This window comes from Marmota marmota, unplaced genomic scaffold (genome assembly GCF_001458135.2).
Source record: "Marmota marmota marmota unplaced genomic scaffold, marMar, whole genome shotgun sequence".
NCBI lineage: Eukaryota > Metazoa > Chordata > Mammalia > Rodentia > Sciuridae > Marmota > Marmota marmota.
Genome location: NW_026000108.1, coordinates 40,881,567 through 40,900,101, shown reverse-complemented (window position 1 = coordinate 40,900,101; position 18,535 = coordinate 40,881,567). Strand labels below are relative to the sequence as shown.

Below are 18,535 nucleotides of genomic sequence, written 5' to 3'. Positions count from 1 at the left end.
TTAAAAAAAAAAAAAAAAAAAAAAGCCTCACAAACCCTTCTACATATGTTAGTTTATTTAAAAAAAAAAAAAATGGGGTGGAGGAGTTCTCTTTTATTAAAGTGAAGCTTTTGATTCAGCTAAAAACTCATCTACTATTTCCCCGTAGTAGATAGACTTTACTAAAACAAACAGAAAAACATTTGAGTATCTCCATTCGACATTCTCGTTGGCTATCTTAATAACCTAATTTTAGATTTAAAATTAATTTAACAATGACAAAAAAGAAATTTGGAAAAACCAGTCCATGAAGTGTTTCACCAGCCAACTAAATATCACCCATTTCTTAAATTGAAACTCTTTCCAAGGTACATCAGCCGTAAGGGAGGGAAATCTACATTGTGAAAATTAGGATGGAAATGCATTTAAAATATCTTACAAGCTAAAAATTGTATTGCTTTAAAAGTGCCCGTATTGCCTTTATTCCAACTAAAATTCTCAAGATTTTTTTTTTTTTTAAACAGTCTCATTTTCTTTTCAAACATACACTGGTCACACACAGTAACAGCCAGCACCACCAGCTACCTGCCACACCCCTAAAATCTCCAGTAAATACTATTTTCAGAAGCCAGTATCTACAACGGATTCCTTTCTATATATACTTCCTTCCAATAAAGAGACACATTCACTTTGGAAGTTCTTTGTGATGACATCCTTTGTTCTCAGCTCTGTCAAGCAATTCCTGTGCTTAAGAGTATCCAGGGGCTAATATATGCAAATTATTGGAAGTCCCAGTTTGTTTAGGAATTTTTTTAACATCCTTTGAAATAACATGAGTCACCAGGGGCAACCCCAAATGAAGCTGGATCTTTCCTCTCACTAAATAACTTAAAGACAAAATGTAAAGGAATCAGGGTGTCTCCTGTTTTGTATTTCCATCTCCCCCACCCCCATTTGGTCAAGAACAAGGCATTCCCAGACAACTGTCATCCATGACCCTCTTCCTTAAGGGACAGAACTCTGCCCAACACAAACAGGCACCTCCTCCTCCAAACATTGTCTATTCTGGGGAGGGCCACCACCAGGACCCCACCACCGCCCCCAATGCAGGATGGCCTGGGGAATCAGGAACAAAAATGCAAAGTGCCTCAGCCCACACAGGACCCTTATCAAGGTTTGGGGGCCTTCCTGTCACTAGGCTTGAACAAATGAATTGACATAAATAAGGCTTTTAAAGCCTGCTACATACTGCATTTATCATTTTATTAAAGATTTAAAAATCTATTAATAAAACAAAGAATCAGAGGTGATCTATCACCACAATCATATATCAGGACCAGAAATCTTTCTAATCTTGGCTGGGGCTGGGGACAGAAGGTAGGAAAGAAGAGGAGCATAATTAGCCCTGGACTTAAAACTCAGAACATCTTCATACAGAATCTGCATTGTACATGCAACATACGTAATTACGTGCAGAAGTGAGATGCAGGCTTTTCCATTTTTTAAAGACATTTCTCTGAATAAGCATCTACTCCACCAGATTACATTTATGAAAATCTCATCACATAATGGCACTGCAGGAAATACCTCAATTACTGAAAAATAAAAATCCAGGTGCTCTAAAAATCCCATCTCACCTTGTGTAACACTCTCTCCAGAAAGTCCTTCTATAGGGGCCTTCCTGCTAACTCTCACCCTCTGTCTTTGCTCATCCCCTTGCCCCAATCCCCTTCCACTCTTCAAGATTTCTCTCAGGTCCCATCACCTCCTTTGAATCAGCCATTCCACCCAAGAAGGGATGCCTGCGTCCTCTTGTGCAATGGTAATGAACAGGACCAGACTGTTAGCTAAATTTTATTACCAATGGCATCATCACATTAGCAACTACCAAGCATTGATCCTCCCATAGATCCTAGGCCATCTCACACATGGCCACGTGTTTTGATGAAACAGGTAAAACAACATCACCAACCAGAGGCTGCTGAATTGCAATTTCGTTTCTACCATCTTCCCCCACTGATCTAATGCATGTCATTGAACCTGACCATGAAATGATCAAAGGGAAAGGACAGATGGGAAGGAAGTGAGAGTGGTGGGTAAACCACTCAGGGAATGACCCACCCCTGAGCAATCAAGGGAACAGAGGCCCTGGCTTATCCCCCCTCTTCTTCATCCTTACAGACTGTCCCACCTGACACAGCGGTGTACACACCATTCTCTAAACAATAGCCCACGGATTCCTGGGGACCTCAAACTTCCTTTGACTTGTCTTTGACACTCAGTTTAAGCTATTGCAGTGCACAATTTATTCTGTGGTTAGGTCCCCCACCCCAAAAGATCAATAACCTATTTTTAGGCTGTACGTTCTATATTGGCTATTTTCAATATAGCCAAAAATTGTTGAGAGTCGGACACAGCATTTATGAGCCAAGGGAGTGAGGAAAGAAAAAAACGCTGGTTATTTTCTCGTCTCCAAATTATTCAGAAAGGATTTCAGACAGGTCCTTGAAAGGTCATCAAACCAATTGTGTTGGGCAGGACCTCACGGTTTCAAAATGACAATTATTTGGCTTTCCTCATATCTCCAGTAAAGACCCTATAACCAGCTCTAGTAATGCAACAAAGTCAATTCCAACCCTTCTGATTAAAGAAATTTTTCCTGGGGGGTGGGGATTTTCTTCTGGGACACCCTTCTTGCCTCTGCCCCACTCTTCCGTCACACACTAGAACTATTTGAAGACTGTCATTCACTAAACCTTCCCACACCTTATCTTCTCCGGTCTTATTAAATTCCATTTCTTGAAGTTGTCTCCAAAAGACCTATTTCCCAAAGCTTCTATCAACTCTATGTCCTCCTTGACACCCAAATCTCCATGTTATTTTCTAAGAAAAAAACACCTTTCCAAAAAAGGTCTCATGTAAAGAAAAACATGCAAGATGGCCTTCCCGCCATGAGTTTTTTTCCACGAAGATGATTCTTAACATCATAGGACTGGTATACACTTAAGGCATAATTATTGATAATCCCCAGATCCCACACCCAGGCCTCCATGCCTTCCACCAGACAGTCTGCAGAGCCTGACTGACGTCCTTCTGCCCAGGTCCCCACCAACACAAAGTAATCAACCTTCATGTTAGTCATCCTAAAGGAGCCCCCTCCAGAACTTTCTCTTAGATACACATATACCAAGGCTCATAGCAGCATTCCTCACAATCACCAATAGGGGGAACTAACCTGTGTACCCATCATTGGATGAACAGAGAAGCAAAAGGTGGTATGTACATACAGTGGAATCCTACTCAGCCTTTAAAAAGAAGGAAATTCTGACCTCATATCCCAGATGATTCTTGAGGACCTTGACAAGCTTACACCATAAACCAGTTAGAAAAATTTCTGAGAAATACTGTACAATTTCACTTCTACTAGGTAACTAGGATAGCCAAATTCAGAGACAGACATGAGTAGCTGGGAGCCCGTGGGGAAGAAGGAGCTGTTCTTTAATGGATACAGAGTTTCAATCTTGCAAGACAAGGTGTTCTAGAGATGGGGTGCACAACTATTGCAAATGTACTCAAGGCTTCAGAACTCTAAGCTTAAAAATGGTTAAAAGATAAAATTTGGGGTTGTGTGCATTTTTACCAAAATTTTTAAAATTTAAAAGAAGAAAAAGAATCTTCCTTAGTCTAGACTGCCCACAGCAAGGGAATGTCCCAAGCTTGGGGATAGGACTTGGCATTGCATGTCCCAGACCGTGACGCCGGCTGTAGAATGTGCTGAACTGGACAGAACCGTAGAGCAGAAGGCCCTGGAATAGTGACCCTGCTCCTGGGTCACGCTGGCATGAACTTCAAAGCCTTCATAATCTGGACCAAATTCAACACTAAATATCCCCCATGCCACGGCTCCTATAGGCCAATCAGGAGTCGACCTTCCCAGCTTCTTCCCCTCCAATTCCTGAACCCCAGCCATCTCACCAACTCAAAGGTCTGACAAGTTTCCAGGAGGACTCTAATGTGACTTGCTCTATGTTTCGGTGGCTTTTTTCCAATTGAAGCTTCAACTATGGACACTCCTTCCTTTAAGGTGCAGAAATTAATCTCAAATATTATCTCCCACATGGACACTTGTACTGATGTGTGGTCTATATTAACACCTGCCAAGACTTGAGCACCTCTCTTTTAAAATCCCATCCAAAGCCCTTCCCACCTATGCCACCAAGTCCTGTGTATCTGTCCCCCTAACTCTAGCCCATACCTGTGGTCCCTGGAAGGACCCAGGCTCAGGATTGATAAAGTTTCATTAAGCTGAATTCAAAATGTTTAATGAGCATTTATTATGTTCAAAATGCAGCTCAATTGCTGATGAACAGGAGAGCCATTGAAGCAATATCTACTGGGCACCCCTGGGTGCCTGAGCCAATTCAGCTCAGTCTCTGGATCCTGGGAGAGCAGCCGAGGACAAGCACTTTACTCTCCTAATGTCTTCAAAGCCACTTTACATAAGGGAACAAGGTTCAGAACCCTAGACGAGCTACCCATCTGGAGAAAATGGTATTTCCAGATTCACCCTCCCCCAAATCTTATCCCCACACTCTCTATCCCCTTTGGTGGAAAGTTGGCTAAAAATAAAAAGTTAGTGCACAATTATCACTAAACTCTGAACTTCGGAAAAGCTAGGTGTAAGTTTCATAGTAACACCAAAAACAAACAAACAAAATACCCTCCATAATCTGATTTAACATTTCCAAATGTTTTCTAAGAGACAAAGCCGAAAGAGGAACCTAAGAACATCAGTGGATTCTACCCACTTCCTCTGCAAGGAGCTCCAAGCCTACAGCCTGTCACCTGCAGAATCTTACTGAGTCCCCGCCAGGAGCAGGATGCAGCCGTCCCATTTCACAGCTGAGAAAATGAAGCCTAAGCAGGGAGCGGGTGTTAAGCATCAGGTCCCAGATTACACAGCTGGCAAGGGCCAGAAGTGAGATGGAAAAACCCAGGTGGTCGATTTCAGAAACCAAGCTCTTCACTCTGATGCCACGTGTCCCGAATAATATAATTTAGCTTAGATCTTAGAATTTTGCAAAACTGTTGAAAACCTAGCTGTCAAGGTCTGCATCAGAAGACATCTAAGGAAAGTTCCTCAAGACCAAAATGCAAGTCTGAAGGGTAACGCCTAAGATGAATGGGAAAAGTCTGAAGGGTAACGCCTAAGATGAATGGGAAAATTATCAGGTGCGGATAATTTTGTTGGTGAAATCTTCTGAGATGTGTGGGGATTTTTTCCTGGAGGGAGAGGGGGAGTCTAAGATCTGTTCAGTCTCTAAGACCAGGAACTGCCAACTGTTAACATCGAAAGCTATATAAAACTCAACTGTTATATCAAAATTCAGAGATTATTTCCTTTTAAAAGCTGTCAGGTTACTAGTTATTGGCACCAATATAGAAGGATCCATAAAGGGAAATAATCAAATTCTATCCACTAGAGGAATTCATTCATTCATTAGATGTATCTCCCATTCCAGGCGCCTTTATAAGAATCCTTCTCATCTTTAGGGCAGCCATATTAAGAGGAGGCATTATTGCCATCTTAGATAAAAAAAAAAATTCCTTCTTTACAGATAATAATTATGGCTAACATATATTTAGCATGTACTATGAGCCACCACTCTCAAAGCTTTATATGTAGCAACACATTTACTGGCACAGAGAGGTTAAGTAATTCATCCAAAGTCCACACAGCAAGTTAAGTGGTCAAACTAGCATAAAACAATGAAGTTCAGAAAGGTTAAGCAACTTGCTCCAAGGCTCCAGCCCTGAGCCGCCAGACTAATGTAAGACCGGCTACCCATGCTACTTCCTCCACTGGCACCTGCCTGGTCCTGCTTACATTCACCAGGACCCGGTGCAAAATGCCCAAGGGCTGGCAGTAGAGAGCAACAGAGTCTAAAGCAACCACAAAAGTATAGGTATTACTCTAAGGAGCCACTCTTCAATTGTCAAGAAGACAGAGAATTGGAAACCATAATAAAAATTCTCTAGATGATTGGTAAATATTGTCTCAATGTTGGTTTTTGTCTTTTGTTTTTGTACTGGGTATTGAACCAGGGGCGTTTTACTGCCGAGCTACATCTCAGTTCTTTTTATTTCGAGTCAGAGTCTAAGTTGCTGAGGCTGGCCTCAAACTTCCAATCCTCCTGCCTTAGCCTCCTAAATTGCTGGAATTACAGGCAGGTACCCCCGCACCTGGCTGACTCAATGTTTTCTTTAAAAGCATCCTGGGAGCTAAACAAATATGCCCACAGGCTGTTGACTTAAAACTGCTCTTTACGCAGTGGAGTCTTAAGTCAAAAAAATGATCACGTCCCAAAATGTCAGAAATCAGAGGTGCTAGTCCAGGCTTACTACAAGTCCTCTCTACTTTCAACAAAGATTTGCAATGGATTTGCTTTCAATTCAAACTTTTGCCTCTGCTAATTCCCTTCCAAGTCCCTCCTCACTCTGGGTTTGCAGCCGTGAAAATATCTATTCGAGTTACTGAAACTGCATATGAAATTTAGCATACTTGGATTCCTGCAAATGTCTTTTAATCCCACTTTTGAAAAGTTACCACACACGAATGCAGCAAAATAAAGCACTTCCCACATCCTCGCCTGCCAACTCTTCGACTAAATTCATTCTGCAAAAAAAAAAAAAAAAATGCTGCTGCAGCGCCGTCCACTACTTCTAAGGGGTCCAGCGCTGCGGTCCAGCTCTGAGAATTCCGCTCAGGACACCATGGCTCATTTGCCTCATTTCCTCCTGTCCTTCTTTAATCAGCTGGAGGAGACTGGAGGAAATGAGTCAAAATCCTAAGGGTAACTTCTACGGGCTGTCAACAACAGCAGCAAAATTCATCACCACAACAACATCTGTACATGGATGTGCTACAAGGGAAGCCCAGAAAATACCTGGCACATTCTTGGTGAGAACTTCTTCTGGGAGAAGAAAGGCAATGAGTGGTAAATTGTCATTTTATCTCCTCGTGCTCCTTGGGGGTAAACAACAGTGGTATCAGCCATTATTGGGGGCTTTCTCTTTCACAAGTATGCACGAGTAGAGAATGCTAAAGGCATTTTTATTTTGGGAGTTGGGGGGGTGGACTTCAACTGACTTAATCACTTGAGAGAGAGAGCCTATTTTCCATTCTGAGGGACCCTAACTGAAATGGAACAGTTTTGCTGTTAACTCAAACCACAGGGTCAAACACCTCTCCTGCTGGGAGCTATAAATGAATCCTCCCAGAGTAAATATTTCCCTTAAAATGAGAACACTCTAACTCAAATGCTACACCACAGGTAATCCCAGGCTTTCTTCATCAGAACTGGTCATCCTGTCCTCCCAGAACCTCTAGCAACACCTGGTACATAGTAAGCACTCATTAAACATGTTGGCATGAATGTTAGTTTACAACAGATTCTGGCGAGCCATGTAAATGGATATGTAGTCAGGCATATGGAGCTGATCTCAGGCTCCTCCACTGATGGATTATTTTAGGCAAACTGACTTATCCTCAGTCAGTTTCTCCAGTTGTAAAATAGTAGGGGCAGAAATGGTACTACCTCCTGGGCTTGAGCGGACAGGAAACAGCAGGCTTTTTGCCAAACTGTCTGCACAGGGCATGGGGCACAGTTTCCAATCACAGAGCAACAACTAGGTACAATGCACGTGTAATGTGACATTTAAAGCACATCAGAAAGCATGTTGCAAAAGCACAGCATCAATGATTTATAAAGTTAAGGGAGAAAAGGGTGTGTGGATGGATGGGGAAAGACAAAAACCGGGAGAAGCAAATTGTCTGGGTCCCTTTACAAAATGATATCGTGGCTAGCAGGAAAATAATCCAGAATGCCTTATGCCCAGGTGTGAGGGTGACTCCAGCTCACACCTGCAGGAACAGGAGAGGTCTGATTCACTAGCGCCTGCAGGTTCATCCTGTTGGGCACTGAGAGCTGTAAACTCCATGGGGGGGCGGGGAGGGCATTACAAGAACAATGTAGGAGAGCTTGTGGGATTTGAATGCAGGCAACATAAACCACAATTCCCTGCTTAGCCAAGGACAGAGCAGTAGGGTGCCTCAAAAGGCCCGAAAGGTCCCTGTGACCAGGAGAGGCAGGGAATTTCACAGAAGCAGGAAGTGATCAGGGAACCAGTTGAGAAAGAATGCCAAACCTACAATCCTAACAGAGAGGAGCATTCTGGACGGGAAAGAGCCTTCATGACAGGAAGCCTTGCAGGAGCACTCCAGAGGATACTGAACTCCCCAGAATGTAAATGACCTGCCCAAGGGCACAGGAGCAGTGAATGGCAGAGAAAAGGAGACAAGAACTGGAGGGGCAGAGCAAGCTTGGGAGCTACACCATGCTGCTCTCCAGGAGACACACCTTAAAATTCCCTTTGCCAGCCAGCAGGGTGGCCCAAGCCTGTGATCCCAATGGCTCCGGAGGCTGAAGCAGGAGGATCCCGAGTTCAAAGCCAGCCTCAGCAACTTAACAAGGCCCTAAGAAACTTAGTGAGACCTTGTCTCAAAATCTAAATTTAAAAAAGAGCTGGAAATTTGGCTCAGTGGTTAAAAAAAAAAAAAATCCCTTTGCTAAAAAGCTGTCAGAGTAGGCTACATGGAGCCCAAGGAAGAAAACCAAAGATTTATTTAGTGTTTTAAAAGGTAATGGTCTTATTAGTATGATTTTTTTCTGGTGTCCACTATCACTAGGGTCTAGTTCACATACCTTTAATGAAATTATAAAGGACAAAGCAAAAAAAAAAAAATAGAACCTAGAGGCTCATTTTAAGGTAAGCAATCAAATCCACCAAATAATCCACACACTCACTGGTGACCCCTGGTGATCCCTCCTAAGGCTCAGGGGTCCAGGTGCAAGGCCTCTCTTCTCCCACAGGGAAGCCCTCTGCTCGCCCACGGAGAGCGGGGCGGGAAGCTGGGAGACTCAGGGAGAAACTGACCAGTGTTCTACTCGCGACAGCTCATTGCGATAGGGCTTGATTCCAGCGTAAACTCACTTCCTATCCTTTAACATCATCGGGGTGACATTAAACGTTTTTTTATTTTATTTTTGTTTTAAAATGACCTGGCAGATAACAGGGCTTCAGGGACTACTAGTCAAGCAACCCGCACACGCGCGTGCACCAGCGACACCTGGAGAAATGGGAAGGGAGGCAGGAATCTGAGAGGCTGCCGGAGCCTGCAGATCCTCCTCCACCTTCAGATCCAAGTTCCCGCGCGGATATAACTGGATTTTCCTAACAGCTTGAAGAACCAAGTGAAATATGCAGGAAGTTCCACTCCATCTCCCACCCCCCACCCCCCACCTCAGGCAGCCCTGGGTACAGCAATCACGTGGGAGGGGGTGTCCTGAATCTCAGAACTGCTTAAGAAAACGGGCACCTGCTTTTACTGTGCGCGATCAACGGGACGAAGGGCTTCCAGAGCCTGATCAGGTCAGTAACGCGCTCTGGCTGGGCGCGCGAGAGACCTGGGGTCTGAGACTCCAGAGTCCCAGCGCGCTGTGTGCCTCCCCGGAGAAGCAGTCGCCCAGCTCTGCCTGCAGCCGCTCCTCGGCGCGTGGCAGAAACAAAACGACACCGCTGCAGAAAGGGACGAGCCTCCAGAACAGGGTTTATAAAAGCAAAAAGTCTGCAACCTAGCGGCTGCTTGCCACACGCCCATCCCAAGTTGTCCCATTCGCCGCCACCTCCAGGCTCGCGGGTCCCGCCCCAGAGCAGCGCGCCGCGCTTCCCTGGTAAATTTATAGCCGGGCGCCTGGGAAGCGCCGCTGCCTTCGACTCGTCTCCACGGTGGCGCCGCGCGTAGCAGGGGCAGCAGCGGGTCAGTCCCCTGCTCTGTGCACAAAGAACGCCCGCGGTTAGAAATCAGCAACCGCATAGCAAAGAAAGGGCTCTCCAACTTTGCCCTTGGTGCGCTGGAGGAGCTGCGGGCCGGTCCTGCGGTGCGCTGGTCAAACACACGCAACTTTTAACAAAAGGAAGCTGCGGCCGCGCCTTGCGAGGCGAGATAACGCGCTCCGTGCGACCCGTGAACCGCCCGCCTCAGCCACCCGCGCACCGTCGGCACAAAAGCAAACCCAAACTCGTCCGCAGCCTGCAGCCTCGCTCACGCCTAAACCCCTCGGCAGCTCCCATTCGCGTAAGACCCCCGGCTCAGCGCCCGACAACCAGCAGCGGCAGCTCGGGGCTCCTCGCCCAGGTGAGCGAGGTAAGACGCAGGAGAGTCCAGGGTCCGCCTAGAATCTTCCTGGAGACCAGAACGCACGGGTACTGAAAGGCCGGCAGCCACCTCTCTAGATGCACCCCAGCGTGTTCAATCCCTCCGAGACACAGGCTGCGCCGGGGGGTCGCGGCCCGAAGGTCCCCGTGCTCTCCCACCTGTCTGGACGTGGAGCAGGAGGAGCAGGACGCTGAGAAAATCCCAGGCGCCGCGAGCGCCTCTCATCGCGGTGGTTGCGCTGGGATCGGAGCTCCGTTCCACGTTCCAGCTCTAGCCCAAGTGCACCGAGCGCGGCAAAGCCGAGCCCCCAGAGCCGCGAGCGCGGAGCAGCAGCCCCTCCTCCAGCGCCCTCCCCCTGCGCGCCGGCCACGCCCCTCCTCGGCTCCCCTCCTCGGCCTCCCCTCCCTCCCCGCCTGGGTCTTGCTCCCTCCAGGCGGCGTCTGGCCCCTGCTCTTTTGACGTGCTAATCCCGAAGGGCTGTGCCCTCCCGGCCAGGGAGGGCCCGCGCGGGTTCGACCCCCAGGCTTCTGCATCTCTCCACCTATCCTCCCTGGTGAAGTGGTTAGCCCGCCCGAGGTGGCTCCTGTCAAGGGCGGTGCTGCCCGCGCGCTTTGTGAAGCCCGGCACCACGCGCGCATTAGGGCAAGGGCCTGCCACCTGGCAGGTGCTCCCTAGACAATAAAGGTTGGCCGCCCGCCCCTCGAGCCTGCTGGGGAAGGAGGAGGCTGGACCCCGGTTGTTGTTGGTGGTGGTGCGAGGATTGGAATTAGGGAGCTAGGGCTTAGGAAATGGGTTCCAACATTCTTCTCCATTCCAGTTAGTCAAGGGGGTGGGGGGCGTCCCGCGTGGCGCCTGGCACCGCGGTAAAAAAGCTGAGCCGGGGTTTAGGTAATTCTTCATGCTCAGTTTCTCCACCTGCTCAGTTTCTCCACCTGCTCCGTAACCTGTAAGAACACAGTTGATTTCTATTGGTCGGTATGGCCTCCGCCCAGCAAGCTCCTGCTGAGACTTCTGGAGACTGGGCGGTGGAGTTGGGAGGGGCGCCTTGTGGAGTTTACAGAGATCTCCGGTTTTTAAGTCACTTTACTTCTGGGCACCTTTCTTTTTCTTTCCTTTATTTTATTTTTTTCCATTCTGTTCTGTACTGTTTCTCTGCCACTGTATCAGATGACAGTTACAGACCTGGAAATCCTGCGTTCCTTTTGGCTGCTTTAGCTTAGAAACAAAAGTAAAGTGGCTCTCTCAAGCCAGGCTTCACTGCCTAGGAGGTGCTTTACACACTTGCTCATCGTGGCACTCCTTAAGTGGAAGGAAACAACAGTATCTGAATAAGGGTTTATAGTTCTCCCTTACCCTCTTATTAATGCTCACAACAACAGTTTGGTGGAATAGGTAGAGCAGATATGTTTATTATTCTAAAGGAAGCCCAAGATCACATAGCTAATAGTGGGATCCCAAGTTTGTGCCCTTATTTTAAGATCTTTTCAGGGCATGATGAGCTTTGCCTCCATAGATTCTGATAAAATAATAAAACATTCTCTCCCAGAGAATTTAAGAAAGGAAAAATTAAAAGGGAGATGCTCATCAGAAAAAGATGGTATAACTTAGTCTCTTAAAAGTATCATCCAAAATTTATAATTTCCCAGCTCTTCCACTCTGTTCAATATTGAGCTGTCCTTTTGGATATTGCTAGGACCTAGCTAGATTAAGAAAAAAAATGATTTTTAAAGCTAATCACTTAAGATATTTCAGTTCTAAAAGATGATGGAATGATCAGTGTGTGTCATTGCCTCTCCTTAAATGTGTTGATTTTATTTATTCATTCAACAAGCATTTTTAAGTACTGCTCAGCAAGGAGGAGGTAGGCACTGAGGGACTATTGTTAATAGATGTGGGCCCTGCCTTCACAATCCTTAGTGTGAGATATGGGAACCCATACCCTAATGTACTAGTAAATGGTTCAAGTCATACAGCTGTGGGGGATCCTCAGACCACACCTGTGTTTCTTAGGATGACAGGTTTAAAGATACCAAAGAAATCATAAGTTTCTGGGATCTTGATTTATTTCTAAATCCATTTTGTCATAAGAAAAAAAAATCACTATGAGTTAAAATATCAACATTATACCAGAGAGAGAGAAATTACAATTTTCTTCTTCAATCAACTGATATTGGAGAGGATAACATCTTCAGAAGAGAGGGTAAAAAGAGACCATAGTGCAATTTAATTCTAGGCAAGAAACTTCTATCAGGAAAAATAAAAAAGCCAAATAGGGAGTTATAGAATGCTGGGCTTTCATTCCTATTTATCATGCGGCAAACATTTATTAAGCACCCAGGAGGGCACCAAGACCTACAAAAATGAATAAGACTTAAGTCCCAGCCTAGGGAAACTCACATTCTGATGGGGAAAACAGACACCCAAATAAGAAACTATAATATCTGCTAACAGCATGCATTCAGCCAACTTGACCATACTGGCTGATAGCATATTGAAATCCTTTTGTAGTGTTATTTAAAAAGCCATCTGCAGGCCACTTCTAGGTGCTCCCCAACCCTAATCCACTCAAGTCTGTTTAGATCCAGCAATTACAGGTTTAATGCTGAGCACAGCAGAGAGCCTCCAGTACCTGTGCTTTTAGGGTTGTTAGCTATTTTAATAATGCCCCCTGCCTAGTTTGTACTGAAAGAAGTTGTGTTTAAGGTGCTATTAGTGCAGTGCTATGGGAATGAGCCATGTTATAGATTAGCGCTGTCCTGCAGAGCAGTTGCAAAGGTGGAAATGTTTTCTATCTAGGTAGGATATATTGATCAGTCCTGCACTGTATTCTGTGATAGTCCTCTTGACTCATACATTGTACCTTATATATTCTGTTGTTTTGATAATTGTTTTAGTGACTCTTGACTTCAACTTGTAGAAACACAGTTGAAACTGACTTAAGCAAGCAAAAAAACCTAGAATGTATTGGCTCCTATAACTGGAAAGCCCAGGGATGATCATGTTTCAGATATTCCTGGACCTAAGAACTCAAATGTCATCAGGAATTGAAGAGTAGGCTGTGTGTGTGTGTGTGTGTGTGTGTGTGTGTGTGTTTCTCTATCCCCATCCCTTACCAAACTTTTCTGTTTTGCTTTTCTGTCCTTATATGCATTCAGGCAGCTCTAGGCTTATGGCTCACTAGTGGGGCAGGAGGGAGTTTTTCTACCCCCAGAAAGATCTTCAATTAAAGTACTGAAACTGAGTCTTACTGGCTTGGCTTAAATCACATGCCCATCCAGAACTATCCACTAAGGGATGAATGTGATTAACTAGGTATGGGCCACGTGCCCACCCCAAGGGAGCCCAGGTTAAAGGTCTACTTTATCCATACCATGTGGCCTAAGTTGGGGAGAAGCAGGTCCCCAAAGAAAAATTGAGGTCCCTTTACCAGAAGAAGCAGCAATAATGCTGCACAAACATAGCAGGAAAGGTTTACTACAGTCTCACACAGTCAAAATCTCTTACTTGAAAAAACATTTATATCTAACTGTAAAAGTAAAGGTGCTAATTGTAGGAATTTGGAAAATATCAAAAATTAACAAAATAAAAATCACCAAAGATATAAATGCCAAAGTGTTCTTTCGAATCTGTTTTCTCCACATACATATAAGAGATTTTTGCTCTATATAATTTAAGACCTTACAATATTTTTAGTTTTCAACCCATATTTCTTTAATAGTGACATGAGCATTGTCCCAAGTCAATAAAAATTCTATGAAGCATGAGGTACAATGGCAGTATAATATTCAATTGTATGGGTGTACCATCGTTCTAGATATCTAATCATTTCTCTATTGGTTTCTTGTTTTGTTTTTTTACTATCATAAATGTTTTGGGGATGAGCATCCTGGTGAATAAAACTTGCCTACCTCTATTTACTTTGAATGGATTGCTAGAGGTGAAATTCCTATACAGAAGGTGAAATTTCCACATCCTTTGCCTCTTCCTTTGGTGTTTAATAGTCCTTGTTTTGTCTGTAATCATCTGAAAGTCTTTTGTTCATGAAGTTAAAATGAAAATATGATTCTCACTGTAAGACTACATGCTACAGATTACCACCTCATGGATTGTGAGCATGAAAGGTCATAATATATGGTCTCCATTCTGGCTTTCATTTGGTATTTATTGAACACCTTCTATGAGCCAGATGAACTACATTAAGAGCCAGGAATACAAAGATGCTGCCCTTGTAGGATTTATAGAGAAAGAGGAAGGACGAATAAAGGAACAAAGATTGGATTGCTCTTAGTTCTCTGACAGCTGTGCACAGGGAACTGTTTGAACCTAGAGCAGCAGCCTCATGAGGCTTCCCCAAAGAAGTGGAAACTGGATTCTGAAGGATCAGGTGGAAGAGAAGGGAAAACAGAGCAATGGAAGTACCCATGGAAACCACTAGAGGCAAGAGACAGGCTGAGGAACCTGAGGAAGAGTAGTGTGTGGCCCAGGTCGGAAAGGGGCTTGGGGAAGAAGATTGAGACAACAGGGACAAGAACCTTTCTATGCCAAGGATTGCGAATTTCGTCCTTGGACAATGGAGAATGGCTAACGGACAATCCCAGTAAGCTGGGGTTGGATGGTGAAAGATTTATATTTGGGGAAGATAGTGGAGAAGCTCACTGAAGGATAAGTTGAAAGGGGCAAAACTTGAAGCAGGCAGAAAATGGTAAGGAGGCCACAGCAGTGATTGACAGGATCAAGGGGACTGAGTGAAGTCTGAGCAGATAGAATGGTGAGACTGGGAAATGAAAGGATGCTACACAAACTCTGCCGGCCTTGGTCAGCAACCACCATGTTGTGGAGGTTGAGTGGGAAGAGGGGCTCTGGGATGGTGGCCCGGCCTGATGTGCACTACCTGTCCACAACCCCCACAGCCCCAACAAGACACAGAGGTAGGTTGGGAGTGGGGGGCAAGGACTTGGAGTTGAACTGGCTGTGTTGAGATACTCATGGATTGGCATAGGGTTGGGTCAAAGAGAGGTGCCTGCAGCCTCATTACAAGGAAAGCACGTAACAGAAGTCATTCTTGGGGAATACCCACATATGACGGCAGGCAGGATAAATAAGATTTACAGAAAGCCGGTGTTTTGGACCAGGCTCCTGCACTAGCTGAAAAGACTAGATTAAAAATCAAAATGGAGTCATTCATGCTAATGTTCTTTGCCACCAACCAGAAACTAAGGTGCTCATGTGACCTGTCTAGAAAAAGAGAGATGACCGCCAAATTTCCCATTTAGGCCAGTTTCAATCAGGATGATAATGCAATTCTTTAGCACAGAAAGATAACTTGAACTAATCTGATATTAACCAGTTAGTTATTTTTCTATGTTCTGTCTTCCTGTCCTGCCTTGCAAGGGAAGAAACTCTGAAATGACCACTCTGGGTTTTTTGTATTGTTTTATTTGTTTTGTTTTTGCTTTCTTCATCCCTTTTCTGTCTATAAAATCAACCTCCTCTGCTTGGCTTATTGGAACATATATTCTATTTTATGGACCTAAGTGCTGCCTGATACTAGAATGGAAAGTAAAACCAAGTAAGATCTATAAGTTGGCACAAAATAGTGACATGCATGTAATTTCAGCAGCTCAGGACACTGAGGCAACAGGGCCCCAGCCCGGGCAACTTAGTGAGACCCTGATTCAAAATAAAATGTGAGCTGGAGGTGTAGCTCAGCAGTAGAGGGCGGGGTTCAATGCCCAGTACAAACATAAACAAATAGGCACAAGGCCCAGGGTTCAATCCCCAGCATCAAACAAACAAGCAAACAAAACCAACAAAGGGAGTTGGTAATTGTAATAAGAACTGACAAGGCTTACCATTATTCCAAATTCTTCACGTACATTTATTCATTTAATCCTTACAATATCTCTACCAGGTAGGTGTCCTTGTTCTCTTCACATTTCAGAGGAAACTGAGGCACAAGGAAATTACGTAGCTCGCACAAAATATAAAACAGGATCAGAACCTGAACCTTTGGCAGGCTGACTTTGCAGTCCCTGTGCTTAGTTATCAGACATCTCACTTCCCTAGTTAAACGTAGAGGTCTTGGTGAATTTAAACATGGGCTCTCATACCCCACACTCAGACTCTGTGGAACCAGAATTTAGACTGCATTAAACGTTAAAAAAAAAAAAAAAGAAAAAGAAAAAAAATGGACCAAGGATTTATTCCTTGAAAAACTCTTAAGTTCCGTGCTATAAGGAAGGATGCCGAGAAGCCAAAGGGGGAAATCAAGGAGGCCTGAGCCACCCTGAGATGAAGGCACTTGAAGACCTGGAAGGAGAAGGGAGTTTAAAAAGGCAGACATAGCTCAGTTGGTAGAGTGCTTGCCTCGCATGCACAAGGCCCTGAAGACAATCCCCAGCACCACACACACACACACACACACGCACACACACACACACACACACAAGACATCTAAAGGAAGAACAGTCTAGTGAGAAATGGGAAAAGTGTGTAGGGTCAATTTAAAAGCTCTACAATCACACATGCACACTAAAAATATGATACTAAAAGATGGCTTTGTCACAGTCGTCCTCAGTGACTGCTTCCTGGGAACCTCCTACAGCGGGCACTGTGAAAAATAATAGCAGGGCCTCCAGTCTAAACCCATGTTGCCTCCCAGAATTAGAAGTATTTCTAAACTTTCAGAGTCACGTTCAGAGTTCCATAAATCCCCTCAGCACATGGTCCAGACACCTCTTCAGTCATACATCTTTCTTGAACTCATATCAGAATTATTTGTAACCTTGTCAGAATCTCTCCACTGAATAATAAATTCTTTGAGGAAATGCACTATAACTCAACCGTGGGTCTCTCTGCAAGGCTTGAGCCAAACAAAGCCATGCACCCGGTGGATACCACATATTTGCAAAACTGAATTACTGAAAATTATGCATCTGGTTGCTTTAATTTTAGATTTTTTTTTATTTCTTCAGGAGTTATTTTTGGCCCCAGAAAATCCAATGTCTTTTTTCATTATTATTTTTACTATAAATTCTTACAATTCAAATCTGTGGTAATCTCATGGTGAACTCCAAGACCTTTTCATCTTTTGACACTTTCCTTCTGGTCTGATAAAGAAGTCACATTGCATTGCTGCAGGGAGGAGTAGGAAATACTCCAAGACTACAAGTTTCCACTATTTGAGCAAATAACAGGAGTAAATATATGTTTAGCATAAGAAAGAGTAGAGATATATCAGGTTTCCTGATTGGTGGGACCAACTTTGTAATCTTTGTGCAATTATTTAAAATTTGCAACTAAATGATCTCCAATTAGGGCCCACCCTTTATTCTTGAGTGATAAACAGTATTTCCACAATGGAAAAGGTACCAACAGGACCTTGGCCCTAGTTACCTGTGCTGGGCCATAAACTATTCCCAGCCACAGAAGAGACCCTGGTGGTTGCTTGTCTCCCAGGCCTCCAGTGGTTTAAATGCCTCTGGAAATGGCATTTGTGGCCATGGGGAGGGGAGAGCAAGAGAAGAAGATAAATGGAGGAAGACCTCTAAAATGTACGCTTTGAAAAGACACATTTGAGCTGGGTGTTGTTGGGCACACCTGTAATCCCAGCAGCTCAGGAGGCTGAGGCAGGAGGATTGTGAGTTCAAAGCCAGCCTCAGCAAAAACAAGGCGCTAAACAACATAGTGAGACCCTGTCTCTCTCTCTTTTTTTTTTTTAAAGAGAGAGAGAGAGAATTTTTTCAATATTTATTTTTAGTTTTCGGCGGACACAACATCTTTGTTTTTGTATGTGGTGCTGAGGATCGAACCCAGGCCGCACGCATACCAGGCGAGCGCGCTACCGCTTGAGCCACATCCCCAGCCCGAGACCCTGTCTCTAAATAAAATGCAAAACAGGGCTGGGGATGTGGCTCAGTGGTTGAGTGCCTCTGAGTTCAACCCAGGTAACCAAAAAAAAAAAAAAAAAACCCACATCTATATTTTGATTTGAGAGTAAGCAGGTGATCATATAATTTATCATCTACACTGACACTTCTGGGTGTGAAAGGGGACAACAGGCAGAAACTCAGCATTCCAGGATGAGCAGGCTTCCTGAGCAGACAGGATTACTGTCACCCTCTAGTGCTACCCATTGCAATTAGGAATGAGCTTTCTTCTAGTCATTGGGACCCTTAGGAAAGAAATACTTTGGAGATGTGGCTAGAGGGCTAAATGCTCCTGACCTCAGCTTGGAGGGGGACTTGGAGGGAGAGAGTATGTGAGAACCCCAGAGAG

The 18,535-nt window shown here is 44.6% G+C and overlaps 1 protein-coding gene across 8 annotated transcripts in view; it reads right to left on the bottom strand.

Annotated features, from left to right (window-relative positions):
• Positions 1-18,535, bottom strand: part of Kit (KIT proto-oncogene, receptor tyrosine kinase) — a 161,680-nt gene that overhangs the window by 67,948 nt on the left and 75,197 nt on the right. For 4 of the 8 annotated variants that reach the window (XM_048784490.1, XM_048784492.1, XM_048784491.1 and 1 more), the window contains exon 1: positions 10,417-10,571. The exons of the other annotated variants lie outside the window; for them this stretch is intronic. In XM_048784490.1, coding sequence (XP_048640447.1) covers positions 10,417-10,483 — 67 coding nt within the window. In that variant the 5' untranslated portion in view covers positions 10,484-10,571. Of the gene's footprint in view, positions 1-10,416; positions 10,572-18,535 lie in introns of those variants that run through there. 8 annotated transcript variants of the gene reach the window in all.